The following is a 16872-nucleotide window of genomic DNA, read 5'->3' on the forward strand; positions in this document are numbered from 1 at the left end:
GGATGGATTATTTAAAATTTACCTTGTTTGCAACACTGATGCCCAGCACCTGCAAAATGAAATGCAAAACAGCTATTTATACAGTGCCACACAACACATCCTAAAAACGTCCTGGATGGTGAATATGGAGCAGAGAGAAATCACTATAGTTAAATCCTCCAAAAAGCAGGAAATGTTAACCAGAGTGAGTATATTGCAATGGTCAATATCAGGGGCCATCCTACTAAGTATTTTCATTTGTGAACTCCTGGAAGATGTCAATTTGGTTCAACTGTGATCAATTTTTTTGACAATGGCTAAATGAGAGCCTTAGTTATACAGGGCAGAATTGAATGGCACAGTGATGTGGAGAGATTAGAACTATGCACTGAGACAAGAGTCAGTACTAGCAAAAGGACAGTCATACACCTAGGAAGCAGAACTAATGAGCACACAGACAAACAGGAAGACAGATATGGGGTAAGGGAATTTGAGAGTCCAAGAAATAGAGTTATAGCAAATAAACTAAATACGAGCTAGCGCTAGTCTCTCTTGGATAGCAAGAGATAGAACTAGACACACACACATATAAGTTAGTGTGATTGCTTCTGAAATATTGGGTAGCTGTGCTCTAGAGGCTTTTGGAAGAATATAGAAAAAATAGAGAAAATACAAAGAGCAACAAAAATGATACAACAAATGAGAGCCCCATGCTTCGTTCATTGATATACATGACAAATTACTGTTCAGAGGAGATTTTTAAAAATATAAATCTTCTCTCTGTAAATTCAGGTTCAGTGGGGCCATTGCTGTATCTTCAGGGTAATACCCCCAACACCTTTCATGCAAAAACTCTTACTTGACAACTGGTTCTGTAATGGTGAAGGATGTTCCCTGTGATGTCTGCTTCCACCCGAGAGAAAAGCTGATCTTTTGGAGCGTGGACAGCCACACTGCTGTATGTCAGCATCAGGGTGCTGCGGGTCTTGCCTCTTTTCCCATGGTGGTAGTCCTGGACAATTAGAAACATCACTAGAAACAAATGCTGAACTGCTGCTGACCAAGGCATTGCTCACAGCAGCAATAATAGCTTGCACTTGCGAAGCCCTTTTAATCCGAAGATCTCAACACACTTGCAAAAATTATTCAAGAAAAATAATACCTGTGTGAGGTAGGGAGGTATTAGCATCTCCATCGTACCCACTGGGTAACTCTGACACAGAGAGCCCAAAGTGCTGAACCTACACCAGTCAAGTAAATGGGAGCTTTGTCACTGACATTGATGGGTGCAAGATCAGGCGCTAAATGACTTGCCTAAGGCTGAACAGTAAGTAAATGGCACAGCCAGCAATGGAGGCCAAGAGGCCTAGTCTCCTGCTCTATCCTTAGATCAGAGGTTCCATAGTTGTCATCCATAGACCACTGGTGGTCTGCAGAGAGCGGGTTGGTTAGTTACATGTTTGCACATCACCTCCTCGTTTCCAGCTGCAAACCTGGATTAAAAAACAGCTAACAATACATTAACTACTTTTCCATGCAAGCAACTGAGGTAGTTCCCACACATTGTGCCTGGGAGGGACGCTCATGCCATCAGATGTGGTCCGTGCTAAAAATCATTTCACAGAACCACAGCTCCAGCCTGTGCTCCTCTCTACTTATCTGCAGGCATCATGTAAAGCACATCCATTGGGGGACAACATTAGCTGACCAGAGCAGACACTACCAAGGGGCTGCTGTCACTAGTTTAGAGAGAGAGGAAGTTTGAGAAAACCTTCTGGCTCCTTTACCTTCAGGCGGCCAATGAACCCAGAAATCTTAACCTTATTCATGGCAGCCCCAAACTCCTGAAGTGTGTTCAAGGTGAGGTCCAGGTGACTCTCGGCAGAGAATGCGAGGATGGAAATGATTCCCTGTCACCCAAGAAAAATATTGGTTAGTGAATCTGACCAGGTGCCTGATAGACCCATTCCTTTCACCTGATGTGGTGTAAAGTGCCAATCAGGCCTGAGATACGAGGGGAGGAGGCACTGAATGAAATAGCTATGAAGAGGACATGAAGCAAAATGGCATCTGTCACAGACCAACTGAGAACTAGGGAGCATTAGGGAGTACTTGGTAAAGTGTGTGTGGTGGCGGGGGGGGAAACAGGGTCCTCACCTGTCTCTCTGGAGCTTCCATATAATCCGTTGTCTTCAGAAATTTCTGAATCTGTGATTTAACGTGGACCAGGTCCTGACAAACTGCCAAGGAAGTTCCTAGAGCCTTATATAGGAAACTCTAGAAGAAAGACACCAGCACCAAGATATCAGTAACACCACAACATGCCTATCAGTAAAGAACCAGCCCAGCAACACACACTTCCACGAAAGGAACAACAGAGCCAGGTGCAAGCACGTATGCAGCAGAAACATCCGATCATCTAATCAAGCCCAGCCATGGAACCAACAATTCAGTACAAGAAACAGCCTTTCCAAGCAAATATGTGCATGTGTATGGGCAAGGGAGCAGGGAACAAATAAAAGCAAATTTTATATGCAAAATAAAATATAAAATAATGAAGCGCTGAGAGAAGCCTGGTGCAGCCCTCCAACTAGAACTCCAAGGGAAATGAACTAGAAACTAAGCTTTAACAGAGAACAAACCTTCTCCTTGGAGGGGGTGGCATAGCCGGCCATCTGCTGGTTCAGCGCAAGGCTTAGCTGACTGGTCCAGGCACTGTCATCTATCATCTCCAGAGATGTTCTTAGAAACTGTGTGTAAAACAAGAGTTAAAGCAGATGGTTGGTGACAAGAATTTTTGGTTTGGGGGGGTTTTTTACTTCCTTGATCTCTGTTGTAACATTTCCAATATTCAGGTGTTATAGGAAGATTACTTCCCTATTGAGAACTTTAAACAGCGAGAACCCAGACTTCCTCTGCCTGTTGTTCTTTAACCTTCATCTAATGATTCCTCTCAGTCCCTGAACCCAGAGGGACAGTGAATTGGAAAATGAAATGGAGCCAAGAACTCTGACCTTTGAGGAGTGATTTTCTTAGTGGGTGGATGATAGGTCTAGTGAACTTTGAACAAAGGGCCATGTACTACAAAGGGCCAGGCACCTTCTCTGAAGTGCTATGGACCCTTTGGGACACTTCTCAAGGGAACTCAGGGTTGTGAGGTATCTCACTACCACTTGGCCTTAGCATAAGAAAGCCTCCTCTGTGCCTGTCAGAAGTCAGCTCCTGTCTCTATCAGCCAGAGGAAACACGAGCATGCTCTTTTCACCCCATCCAGGCTCCACTGCACATCCCCCAGAATGTCGAGTGTCTGTTCCACTGAAACACTAACAGAATTCACAGATTTGCTACACACCACCTTACCAGTTTCACCTCAGCATCACCGCTCCACTTAACACACATATAGTGAAAACAAGTAGGAGCTCAATTCACAAAGAACAGAGATTCAAGAAGTAGCAAGTGGAATTAAAGTACACAGATGGTTGCCTACAAAAAATCATAACACACTTTCTAGAGCCTAAACTTAACTAACAAAACATTCCCCTGCCTCACAAAGGATAGCTCCCCTAAGTCTCTCTCTCAGCATTAAACAGCCAGACCAAATGTGATCCTCCATTCATAAGACAAGCCAGCTGGTAGTTTGTCCCTTAGGTGAAGGATACCTAGTGCAGCATACCTCTGCACCCCCAGATATAGTTCCAACCATCCATTGTCTTCACTTGTAAATAGGATACCCTCTATTGCTTGGTTTTTTCCTGTATAGAATCTCCTCTGGGACTTTGCAATCACTTGATTAGCATTTTGCTCAATTGATCAGCATCCATGGCAAAGTATACAATTATTCAGTCTCCATATAGTCAGACATGCAGATAAGCATCTCCTGCCTGAAAGAAACTTGTTACCACCTTCTGGTGACCAGCCCCAACTCACAGACCGTCAGAGCATAATTTTTAACATACATACATAATTCCTTACATATTATCCATCCATATATTTTGCAATGATTATGATTATTAGTATGGCATAGGGCTTCCAGTAGAGACCTTACATGATAACCTTTGGTGAACTATTATGTAGAGATCAAACCCATCGGATCCTTGTAACCCTTTGCACCCCAGTGCCCTCTGCCAGCGGACACCCAAAGGTCCCTAGATCACATCCTCAACTCCCATTGAAGTCAGCGTGAGGTTAAGAACCCTCAGCACTTTGCTGTATCAGGCCCAAATTTTGAACAGGAGCCAGGAAATACCAGAAACCTCACAACAAAGCCTAATCTTATTTGATTTTTCAGCCCAAAGACTTTCAAATGAGGCTGGTCTGTAATGGGAAATTCTGGAGGGTAATCCAAGCACAAATAGAACTCCAAACCTTCTGAGGCTTATTTATCACTATGGTCTTTCCTTTCATTTTGAGCACTTGCCACAAAAACGTTCCTTGTCTGGATTTACATGAGGTTGGAAAGTACCCTTTCCGACCACGCAGGATTCTGCATGAGATTCAGTCACCAAACCTTGTCTTGTCTCTTCTCCCTTCTGGGTTTCACATAGATTTTATTTTTAGTGGCAGATAAAACAGAAGAATCCTTTTTTATGTCCCTCTGTCATGCATTAGCACGCCAGTTTTCCAGTTAAGATCTGTGTAATTTCCAGTGGTAATAGGAAGTTATTTATAACTCGAGCTGATTGATCAATGGTAAGGCTGTTTCACAAAACAATTGAAAGGTTTTTGTTGTCTTGATTTTTCAACACACAAATGAAAAGTGAAAAACGAAAAATATTTTGGCTTTCAAAACCAAAAATGACCATTTTTCAGATCTTGGTTTTCCCCCTTTCCCTCCCTTTTTCCCTCATCTCCATCTCTTTTTTCCCTCTTCTATCTTGTGAGTGAAAAAATGGGGTAAAAGGGAGACAAACAAGAGAGACAATTGAAAATAACAAAACCAAATCAGCTTCAGTTTAGAAAAACAGAATATTTTCTATTTGGGTTGGGGAGCCTTTTTGTTTTTTGTCAAAAAAAATGAAAAATGTTGAAAAAATTGAAAATTTCCCATGAAAATTTTTTCCAAAAAAGCCATTTTTCATCGAACAAAAGTTGCAAATGAAATTGTTTGCCCAGCTCTGCTTATAATGAATAATTCATAATTAAATTTTCTCCTCGTTGATACATTTGAGGGTCCTATGACAATATATCTACAAGCCACCCTGTACCTGAAGCAGTATGCGCTCCCACTGTGCATGGTCCAGGGAATTCTCTGTGTTTCCTATAAAGCAGGAGGCAAAACAATAACATCACTTAGGTTAGCAAAAGGAGTCGTCCCAGGTATCTCCTTTGCAATCAATCCTCTTAAAACTCCTGGCCTACCAACCTGTAACATACATGGGCTTTCAAGGTTAAAAGGGGCCTATGCCAAAATTCTTTGTTGGACCAACATAAAGTATCATGTTATGCACCCTGTGGAAATTCTTTGTTGGACCAACATAAAGTATCATGTTATGCACCCTGTGGACATTTTTATTTAGGATCCAGTCAACCCACCAGTAGTGAGAACATTCCTAATTCCTGTTGACTTTAATGGAAGCTGAGAAAACTGGGCTTAATATGAATACAAACTTTTCCTGCATAGTAAGAGATTCCAGACTTGATCCTAAGCTGGTGTAAGTTGGTTTAGATTCATTAAAGTCAATGGAATTTACATCAGCTGAGTATCTGGCCCTGTTTCTGAATGTCCAGCCCTATCCTACCCTTCTTTAAATTCTGCAGAATGTAGTGCTGGGGACTTTGCACAGCAATAATAACGAGGGAAGATACAGCTCATATTAAATACCTTTTTTTGAATATCAAACCCCCTTAAACATTGTGGGATCGAACATTCAAGTGAAATGTGTTGGGTTTGTGTTCCTTTAGGGTATTTCATAAACCACAGAGACTATAGTGGCATAGTTACACCATGTAGCTATGCTATCATAATCCCGTAGCGCAGACGCAGCCTACACTGACAGAAGGGTTTTTTCCACTGATGTCAATAGCTTCATACCACTGTAAAACTGCTGAAAGACATTATCAGGCCCACAATACCTAGATTATACAGGGGGCACCCACTTGGCCAACCTAATTTTATTGGGACAGGGGTGGATTCTAACCCTAATATATGGCTCAGATTTAATTACAACAAGAAAAAGAACGGGTTTTTTAACTGACTTACTCTTGAAAGTAAGCATGGGGTTTAATATCCAGAAAAATTCAGTTTGCAAAATCAAACTATATTTGTGAACCCAAAATATTGTAGGAGAGTTTCACAAACCTCCAGCTTCATGAGTATTGCCCTTCATAAATAATAACCTAGGAATGGTGTGGGGGGAAACGGCTGTAAAATTGCCATGCAGATGAAACCTTTCTGGCCTGATTCTACTCTTGGTGAATTGGCCTCAGTGGTTCTACTCTGGATTTATTCCAGTGGTTCACTGTTATCCAAATGAAGGAAAAGTGAGGTGCCTAGAAGCCCAGTTTCAGTTCCACATTATTCCCACGTACGGCAACAGGAATGGCTCAACACATGTCAATACGAAGCTGCATTTTCTGCCTTCCCTTCAATTCTCTGTGGATCACATCCCTCCCTACTAGCACTTTACCTTCAATGTACTGCAGCAGAGATGGGATCTTTACTGTCCACGTCTCACCGACTGCTGCATGGATATTTTGGTGCAGGGTCTTTAGCAGTTGCAAGGCATCACATCCGTGTCCTTCTCTTTCATAAGGGGATGAGGCTACCACCTGTCAATGAGAAAGAAAGCACAGGCTAAGTTCTGGTAGCACAATACCAGCAACTTGTTCCTGAAGGAGGGAATAGTTCAAACTCTCTCTCCCTGTGGAGACCATAAAGCAGAGCTATTGCTTCTACTAGCTAGTATGAGGGTGCAGAACAGTGTGTCTCCATATGAGTGGGAGGGGGCGGAGAGAGGCTACAAGCATGTAGTTATAAAACTGTTTTTTATACTTAACTGTCCCACCTCACATTTATCAGAAAACCTGCTCTCCATGGATTACTCACCAGAAGTCGTGCCAGCAGTCCCTGAGGTGTAGGGAGTTTTGCTGGGAAGAGAAACAGAATATCATTAATTATAGCAGGCTTTGGAAAGACCTGCTGATGTTATTCACCTATCCATTTCCAGTGTGCCCACCAATGTTGTTAACAGCTGATGATAATTTCCATTTCCATATTGCTTTCAGTCTGAGTATCTCAAAGGGCTTTACAAACATGAACAAAATGAGGTCGGTATTAATCAGTCCTCCATTTCACAAGTGGGGAAGCTGAGAGAAAGATCAAGTGATTTCCCCAAGGTCCCATCAGAACTTTGGGGGGGAGCTGGGGATAGAATCCACGTTTCCTAGCTCCTTCCCACTGCCATGTGTTAATCACAGGACCATCCCTCATTCCTGTTAGCCTCCTGATTGCGCATGAGAGAACTGTAGCAGTGCTGTTCATTTCACAGTGATAGGAGAGAATAAATGAGTTTCTGTTATAAACCTCGTCTACTGTAGTCCAGGCAAGCAGCTTCTTCTCCTTCCTGCTGCTTTTTCTCAGCCAGTTCTCTGAGGCATCTGCAGAGTGGCTTCAGAGTGCCAGTGTACTGAGCTGGCACCACATACTCTAGAAGTCTTGGCCATAACACCTGCAGAGAAGAGTGAGGCAGTTCAATATTTAGCTATTTCTATTCCCCCATCTCCAGTATCCTGCTGTCTGAATCCATCCCTGTCATGTAGCTTCCCCTTTTATTCATCACGGACCATTCCCTCATCCATTACCTCATCTCTCTCCCCAGTCATCTCACTCTATTTGTCCCGTTGCCCCTTTGCTTTGTCTTTTCGGAACACTGCCTTGTTTGGTGAGCATTAGCAATTTGGCTCTCACCCAGAGATGACTCCTTGTTCCCTTCATTGTAGCATTATGAAGATATTTAGATAGCACCAGAAATTCACCCAGCACTCAACAGACCTACATAAGGCACAGTCCCAGCCCCAATCTCTGTGCAAATCCAGGATTACCAAGTCTAAATTTCACAGGTATTCATGGGGGATATAACTGGAAATTGCATTCAGACAGTGGAAAGAATTGAGAGAGATCTCTGCAACACAATTCCTTCCAGTTAAGTTGCTTTATATTTTTTCTCTAATGTGAACTACTTATTTCATGATTAAGGGTTCAAATCATCTCTGACATGAAACTGACATGCTGTACCTCCATTATGCTGACTGTGCAAGACATTTCCTTGTGAAGTGATACAGGGGACATATGGAAGAGCATCCCTATTTCAAGAAGCAAATAAACAGATCACTTACTTGTGTCATTCCACTGACTGAGGTGTCCAGACATTGCAGGATGTCAATGCACATAGTTTGGATAGCGCTTTCTTCCTGAGCATCCTGGGTGGAAAGGTTTGTCTTCTGCTTTGAGATAGATATAGGGAACTTATTAGCTAGTAGTAAGACGCTGGCTATAGAATCAGTCTCCATTTCTTACAAAGCCATCTTGAACATTGACCTATTAGTGCTTTTATACTGGAGTACACAAATATTTGGAAGCAAGAGAATAATAGAAACTCAGTTCCCAGGTTTATGAAAACCCTACAGCAAATTCACGGGACACAAAGTGTTTCCCCAGAAGTGTTAATTTTTTGAAAATTTGCAAAACTGTTTCTTCTTTTTATCTCTGAGGAGAACCATTCAGACATCACCCAGTGGAAATAAATATGCAGAACCCAGAGGGATCCGCTTTATTTGTTCCGATAGCACAACCAGCTTAGTCATTCTGTGCATAGTGATTGTGATTCTATCAATGGGTCAGATTCTGCTTTTACTTACACCAGACTAAATAATGACTGATTCTATTGACTTCAGTTTAAATGAGTGCAAAATTGGCCTGATGAGAAAGAGCAACCTTACACCTTCTTTATGCTGGATGGGGTAAAAAAGGAGGCCCTGGGTGTGTATTGTCACAAAGTAATGGCCCATGAGCTCCCTCTTTGTAGAAAAAGGGTCGGGCAGAGCTGAGATCCTTAACAACCTTACTGTAAAGTTGAACTGTTTGTGTTAATACATATCATGAATCCAGTCAAGGAACACAAAGTGTGTGGAGCCCTGGCTATGTCCATGGCTAGAAATACCTCCTGAAGAGATTTTAAAATTGCAAATTCTCTTTCAGGGGAAGATCGCAAGCCCCAAACTAGTACACACAGAGCAGAGTATGTAGTGAGGGGAGATGGTATAAGGAAATATGCGGCAAGCTTTTCCAGGCTCCTGACAGTCTGTGATGCAACCTGCATACTCTCAGTGAATTGCTGATATTGCTGTATTCTTCAACATTCACAGAATTGAGCACCACTATGCTCCTGGAGAGTCTTTTTAAAACAAAAAGATGCACTTCCATGTAAAAGAATGTTTCACTAAAAGATTGTGTTGTTGGAATTTTCAATGACTCAGAGTTTAAGTAACATAGATCACTCTAACTGTTCAAAATAAATACCCAGTGTCAGATTCTGATCTCTGTTACACTGGTATAAATCCAAAGTAACTCCACTAAAATCAATGGACTTACCCTGGCTTTCCACCAATACAGCTGATCAGATGATGGCTCCAATAATTCAGTCCAGCTGTGCTTGCGTGTCCAAAACTCCAACTGAAGTCAAGGATAGCAGTCAGCACGCAAGAACAGCAGGACCGAGTCCTAAGTGTTGAGAACTCTCCTTACCAGTTTGCTGGTGGACACGCTGAACTCATTGAAAACATATGCTACCATATCCCACGCTGCACAATTCTCCACACTTCCCGAACTGAGCAGCCTCCTGATGAAATGGAGAACTGCATTCCTTACCTGCAAGGGTAGAGATTACACAGAAGAGTTTTTATCATCCCTTGTGCCTGAACGCAGGGAAACTGCCACTGAGCAAATCCAGCCCTCTGACCTTATAAAATATGAGATAGTATATGACAGTCCTTACACTTTTGATTTTATCTCCCTGTATTATAAACATGGACACAACACAGATAGGAGAAGGACATGCCTTCTCTCTTCAATAGTCTGTTACCAGGATCTGAGTGAAAGCTCCACCTGCTCACCCATAACATTGAAAAAAGTGTAAATGTTTCACTGAGTCAGTCTCTATCCCCCTGGCTACAGAGCCAAGAGTATGAAACTCTCTGCACTGACTTTCCTGATAATGCGAATAGCCAGGAACTTTTTAACTCTAGATTAGATCACAAAATCTCAGCCTAAGAATTTGTTGCATTGCCAGACTCACCATTGAGTAAAATACTTCTCATACATTCACAACACTGCCTCTGATCCACATACAATCTTACCTTAGTACTCTGATCATTGAGAGTGGATTTCACTGCTTTCACAATCAGAAACTTTTTAACTCTTGTCTCGGGCACTGAAAAATAGAACGGGAGGTGTACAGTAATTCTTTGTCCCAGAAACTCATACTCCACATTGGGAATGCATCCTGGATTTCCAAGGGCCCTACTTAAGAATAGTACCAAGTTTCTCTCATATACAGAATCAGTGCGAAAAACATAGGACCAGACTCTGATCTCAGTTACACTAGTGTAAATCTGAAGTAATTCCATTTCTATAGATAGTGCCATTAAACTACCATGATGGACATATAGAGAATTAGATAGGCAGAGGTCAATGAAGTTAGTCTATGTTTACACCAGTATAACTGAACTCAGAATCTAGTCTACAGTGTAGAATACTTACAATTATCCAATCAGGAGTGCTATTTTAGTTTTATCTGATAATTATTTATATGCATCAGCTCCAAGTTAATTTCTGTATTTGTACCTTGAAAAATATCTTGGGCTACATTCAGCACTTAGTTAAATCTATTGATTTCTGTGTGGCCACATGGGAGTAACTCAGGGCAGCATTTGGTCCCTTGGATGTGCAACCCACTGGTGAGCGTGTGTTACAGATCCTCTGTGTACGATGTGCAGAGGTGGTGAGTCTGTTACAGCCCTACAGTATCTACAAAGCCTTGGTTTGTTAGCTCAAGATGTAGTAGCTCATGCTTTTAGTGCTAGATGTCCCCAGCTCAATCCCCAGCATGTCAGCCAAGATGGCAACGGTCATAGTTGCTTCTGTGTTAACTTACTGTCAGCACTAACAATAGCTCTGAGCAGATTCAAGGATGCCACACGAACAGTCTCATTCTCAATCTTCAGCTGTGAATGCAGAAATGCTATCAGATCATCAGGAGAAGAATGGGCTGCAAGGGAAGAAATCACATCCCCATTGACAACACAACACTCATTTTTACCACATCTTAGAAAGGGAAGGTTTCCTGTTACAAGGAAACCACTGTGTGAACTAGTCTCTTCTCCTTACCTAGCAGGAGGATACAATAGAACAGCTCTACATGATTTTCCATGCTGAGCTGCTTAGCCTGAGAACAGATCTGTGGGAAGAAGGGAAACGAATAAAGAAAAACTAATTAGAAGCAACTGAAAAGAAAATGTTCCCTTACTTTCTGAACTCCCACTTCCTATTTGTCCAAAGAGAGCTCTGAACCCCAGTGTAGATGATACTGAATGCACAGCCAGGATCCCAAGCACAAAGACCAATGCACGGGATAACAGAAGTTCCTGCTTTCAGAGTATTTTTAGCAGCAGATCTGATCTAATCAAGACTCAGACACAGTTTTTACTTTATAACTCCTGATAATTGGCTTACGGTGAAGTTGCTTTACAAACTGAGCTGGATTTTAGCTAAGAAAATGGGACCACTACCGGCTTACCCTTGAGCCTGCTGATACCAGTAAGGCATGAGGAGATCCCTGGGTTCTGCAGATTTTTATTGTTAATATGCTTCAGATCTGCTGTGCCTAGGTTCAAGTGATACAAGAACAGCCTCCCCTCACCTGGTGGTGCAGAGCACTGCAGATGGCTTGAAACTTCCCTTTGGGTAGAGGGATCTTATATGCACCAGAGACCTCCAAGAGCTGGCTCAGACTCTACAACAGAGGGTGAAAGTTAGATGGTGGGCATACAAAGGAGCAGTATGTAGTGACTGAAGCAGCTTCATGGATTTATAGATTTCAAGGCCCAGAAGGGATCACTGTCATCATCCAGTCTCACCTCCTGTATACCACAGGCCAGAGAACTTCCCCAAAACAATTCCTAGAGCACAGCTTTTAGAAGAAACATCCAATCTTGATTTTAAAATCATCAGTGATGGAGAATCCACCTCAATCCGTGGTAAATAATAAATGGTTCTAATGGTTAATTACTCTCACCATTAAAAATGTACGCCTTATTTCCAGTCTGTATGTATCGAGCTTCAGTTTCCAGCCATTGTATCATGTTATAACTTTCTCTGCTAGATTGAAGAGCCCATTATTAAATCTGTTCTCCATGTAGGCATTATAGATTGTAATTAAGTCACCCAGTCACTTTCTGTTTATTAAACTAAATAGATTGAGCTCCTTGAGTCTACCACTGTAAGGCATGTTTTTAATCCTTTAATTGCACCAGTGCCAAATATAGAGGTAAAATAACCACTGTGCGCCTACTCAAGATTCTCCTTTTTATGCATCTCAGGATCACATTAGCTTTTTTTGGCCATAGCATTGCCCTGGGAGGTCATGCTCAGCAGATTATCCACCATGAACCCCAAAATCTTTTTCAGAGTCACTGCTTCCCAGGACAGCATCTCCCATCATGTATGCATGACCTTTGCTCCTAGATGCATACATTTACATTCAGCCATATTTAAATGCATATTGTTTATTTGCACCCTCATTACTCAGCGACTCAGATCAGTCTGAATCAGTGACCTGTTCTTTCCATTATTTACCACTCTCCATTTTTGTGTCATCTGCAGACTTTATCAGTGATGATAAAGTGATTATGTTCTCTTCCAGGTTATTGATAAAAATGTGAAAATCTCATTCTTTCCTGCATCTAAACATTTTTCTTCTTTGCTGCTTCAAGCTTCCCGAATGTCTCTGATGCCATCTACAGATTTTACTATATTTAGGCAGTTGTGCAGTGCCCTGATGATATCAAATGAATCCATAAGGCAGTAGTTCCCTCAAACTCATGGGTATTCCATCCCAAAAGTAACCACATACTCTGGAGCAGAAAGCTCCAACCAACATAGACTGTGAGTAAATATCACTACCAAGAAGTATAGCTGTCTCGTGACTTCATTTACAAGCCGCACTAAAGACAGAATGTGGCCCCTTGCCTCTTGCTCATGTGATACAGAGGGTAGATGAAATAGAGAGACAAGGTAGGTGAGGGAATATCCTCAAGTGCATTACCTCACCCACCTTGTCTTTCTAATATCCTGGGACCAACAGGGCTACAACAACACCGCATATAAGGATAGATGAAATAGACAGGCAATGATTTTATATCTATCTAGTTATATAATCCAAAGTAATGACCCTCAGGCTTCCTTATTATTAGTTTTCAACCACTGACAGTTTGCTTGGTACTGCCCAGAGACAACATAAGACAGACCCTTCTCCAAGGAGCTTATGATCTAAAAGAGAGACACAGAGTTGACAGGATGCACTGGGAAGAGTATCTTGGGAATTGGGGGGTTGTTTCTTATCTTCTTATCATACTCCCCAAGAAACAGAGGATGCTTTTCATAAGAGGCAGTTACCTATAAATCTTGTTGCCTGTGTCGCCATGTGTGTAATCCCAGAGCTTGTGTGTACATTTATTATCTAACAGTCATTATCTAGACCAGGAAACCCCACAGCTAGCAAATTCCTACTGCAGTTCACATATGTGCACACACAGACAGTTACTTTAATGAGTGGTCCCTTACCTTTGTGACGTGAAAAGCATCGATGTCCTCCTTATATTGCTCAAGGAGCCAGGAGATCTGTTCAAATATCTGATCTTGCTGCTCCTCTTTATGTAGAAGGAGGCTCATCATGGGACCAAGGGCTTTGATGATGACCTGCTTGAGCTTCAGAGATGAGAGACAGAATTTATGTTCCAGGAATTCATTCAATATCATCCAACAGGCACAACTTTTCTACTTCTAAGGAGTGCAATTTCACTTGTTCCACTGTAGGAACAGTCCTATCTCAATATTTCCTAATAAAAAACCAGAACTCGCAGGATTGTTTTCAGCATTACATTCCACTGCACCTCCCAACTACAACGGGCAGGATATTTCCCCAGATTAGTATGCATATTAGGGCATCTCATCCCTGCTCTATCTCCATTGGGGCTGAATGGACTTATACCACGAATGAATATAGCCCACTGTCCTGTGTTCCTCTGCACTTTAGGTGCCTAAATCTTGAATCCCCGTACACTGGTACAGACAGAATTTCCATGATGTGATGACACTTTAAACTTATGGGTTTTAGGTGTTTTATATGACACACTGTTCCAACCAAAAGGACCTAATACTAAATGCCATCATCACACAGAGTGCCAGACACATAGAATTTAACATTACAATTTCTGCTAAAGGTCTAGAAAGCCAGCAAATTCTCACCTCCAGCTCCTTGCAGGTCAGCCAGTTGCTGGTCACATGACAATAGAAGGGAAGAATTTTATCACAGAATTGGGCCTCACCCATTCTGGGAAATGGACACTTTTCCCAGTTACTGAAATACACATTTACTGCCCTTGAGAATTTTTCCAGAACTGCATGGAAGGAGAGAAGACAGGCAATGTGAAAAGGATGTATTACTGTAGTAATGAGATGTTGCTTATCAGTAAAGAAACCAACCCTGTAGCTTACTACAATTCCATGGCAGCAACTGCTCAGTTCAGGACCAGATGCTGAAATCCCATATCAGTTTTGAGCTATTTCTCTTCCCCTCCTCCCCCCATTCCATTTCTTGTTTCTCTTCTGTATCTCTCCATCTCTTTTCAATTACCCATCATTTGAAAACATATTTTTTTCTCTCTTCCTTGTTACCTTTTAATTAGACCTGGTTGAAAAAGCAGTTTAAATTAAATTTTAAAATGTTTACTGTTTTTTTTTCTTCAAAATTTCAAAGTAAGAAAATCAATTAGATTTTTCAAAAATAAAAAATAAAAATAAAAATTCAGCCACTTCTTTAGCTGCTCATAAACACTGAATGCATTGTGATTACAATTGTCATTGAAGATTTTCAGGTTTATTTTTCATCAAATTTGGAATTTTTTTATGAAAAATATATTCAAAAATCAAAATATTTCGATCAGCTCTCCTCTGAATGACTCACATCCTATCCAGTTATTAACTTATTTAATCCTGAAACCCTGTATGATTTCATCCTGAATTACAGTTTATCTGAAAGATATTCAGTGCCCCTAACTTCCATTGGCTTTAATAGAATTTGAGGGCAGTGTGGAGCACTTTGCCCTAAAATTAGATGTATCTATAACCCTTGCTAAGGAGAATTAGGGCCTGATCCTGTTCTCTGTGAAGTTGATGGCAAAATTCTCATTTACATCAATGACACAGGATTAGTCTCTTACTGAGCAACACCAGAAGAGCAAAGGAAGGGAAGGGGGAAATGCAGAGGAAGAGAAGACTGAGAAAGATAGTGAAAGGGGATGATGAAAAAGAAACTAAGGTGGAAGGGTGGGAAACAGGATATTTTTAATGTAATTAAATATGCTCCCTTCACCTCCTCCCCCAGGAGCCTCCTGGCAATTGGGCAGCTTCAGCTTTTGTGTCTGTTTATTTTAAATAATAGCTATGAGTCATAAAGAGCCTGAACTTACAAATGCTCAGCAGCTCCTGCAAGGTAAGTGCAATGGGAGCTGAGGGACCCAGCACCTGGTACAGTCCAGGCCAGGGAGCACAGTTTACGGCCTGATGACAAACTTGGTTGGTCACTTACATCTGTACTGAGCCCCTAAATATCCATTTTGAGCACCTACATTAAGTGCTGGCACTTACCACCACAAAGTGCTTGCTTCATCCTGCTGTCCTTGGCTAACTGCAGCATGGAGCTCATGACATTCAGGGTCATTCCCACAAAAGGGATACACTTCAGTGCTGCAGAGAAGGGCCAAAAGAGAGGGAAGACAGACGCTCAGCTAACTAACTTCTTACTAACACACTTAGAAACACGGCTGGGCTGGATGCTCTGGGTTCTTAGGCCATTTTGTGCTGGGTTAACAGTGAAGAGTGACCTTAAAGCAGCCACAGAAAGCCAGTGGAGGAGTCCCCCTGAGTAGGGGACTCCTCCACCAGCACACAGCTGTGCCTTCCTCCCATCCCACTCCCAGAGTAAGGGGAGAGAGCAGGTGCATTGGGGAGCGATGGGAAGTGGGGAGTGGAATGGAGAAGAGCTCCATTACACATGATCTTCCACATCCTTAAGGAATGTCAATCAGGGGCATAAGTTAGAGCTTGCGCCTTGGACTGAGTAGCTCATGATCTGGGAGCCAGAACTAGCCTCTGTTGCAGGCCACAGCAGACCCGGGGTGTGGCCCACAAACAGAGCTCAATTTAGCTGTAACATTTGTAGGTAACCCCCTGTCCTTAAATGAAAGATGATAACTTTGAAACAAAAGATGGAAATTATTATACCATAGGCTGATGACAGGTTGCCCAACGTGATGAATGTAAACTCTTCAGGCAGCTCCAGTGGTTTCAGACAACACTGCAGCTCATACATCACCTCATTGAAATAGCAGCGTGCCAGAGTTACTAAGGTGTTGCTAGCTGCCACTTTCAGTTCATCTGTTACTGCCTAAAAAAAAAACCCAAGAAAAGTGAGACGGGGGCGACTGAAGCCTGTTGCAGTAGCACTAGCAACTAGTGATGCTCATGTGAGTCAAGTCCTTATTTCTGTGTACGAGTTGCGAATGAACCAACCCAACTTTCTGTGGATAAATTCGTCAGTCATAAATATTCACTGAGCC

General features: G+C 42.0%; 1 protein-coding gene across 1 annotated transcript in view; it reads right to left on the reverse strand.

Moving 5' to 3' along the window:
• Positions 1-16872, reverse strand: part of LOC137165945 (maestro heat-like repeat-containing protein family member 2B) — a 55144-nt gene that overhangs the window by 25015 nt on the left and 13257 nt on the right. The window contains exons 5-23 of the mRNA XM_067567489.1: positions 16538-16700; positions 15902-16000; positions 14501-14652; positions 13817-13960; positions 11895-11987; positions 11363-11432; positions 11130-11243; positions 10333-10406; positions 9722-9844; positions 8314-8421; positions 7511-7646; positions 7025-7065; positions 6606-6747; positions 5184-5236; positions 2622-2729; positions 2137-2256; positions 1767-1889; positions 839-991; positions 23-49 (exon numbers count right to left, since the gene is read on the reverse strand). Of these exons, the coding sequence (XP_067423590.1) occupies positions 23-49; positions 839-991; positions 1767-1889; positions 2137-2256; positions 2622-2729; positions 5184-5236; positions 6606-6747; positions 7025-7065; positions 7511-7646; positions 8314-8421; positions 9722-9844; positions 10333-10406; positions 11130-11243; positions 11363-11432; positions 11895-11987; positions 13817-13960; positions 14501-14652; positions 15902-16000; positions 16538-16700 (2043 nt within the window). The remainder of the gene's footprint in view (positions 1-22; positions 50-838; positions 992-1766; positions 1890-2136; positions 2257-2621; positions 2730-5183; positions 5237-6605; positions 6748-7024; positions 7066-7510; positions 7647-8313; positions 8422-9721; positions 9845-10332; positions 10407-11129; positions 11244-11362; positions 11433-11894; positions 11988-13816; positions 13961-14500; positions 14653-15901; positions 16001-16537; positions 16701-16872) is intronic.

Source organism: Emydura macquarii, unplaced genomic scaffold (genome assembly GCF_026122565.2).
Source record: "Emydura macquarii macquarii isolate MOO-44397 ecotype Brisbane River unplaced genomic scaffold, CSIRO-AGI_Emac_v2 contig_318, whole genome shotgun sequence".
NCBI lineage: Eukaryota > Metazoa > Chordata > Testudines > Chelidae > Emydura > Emydura macquarii.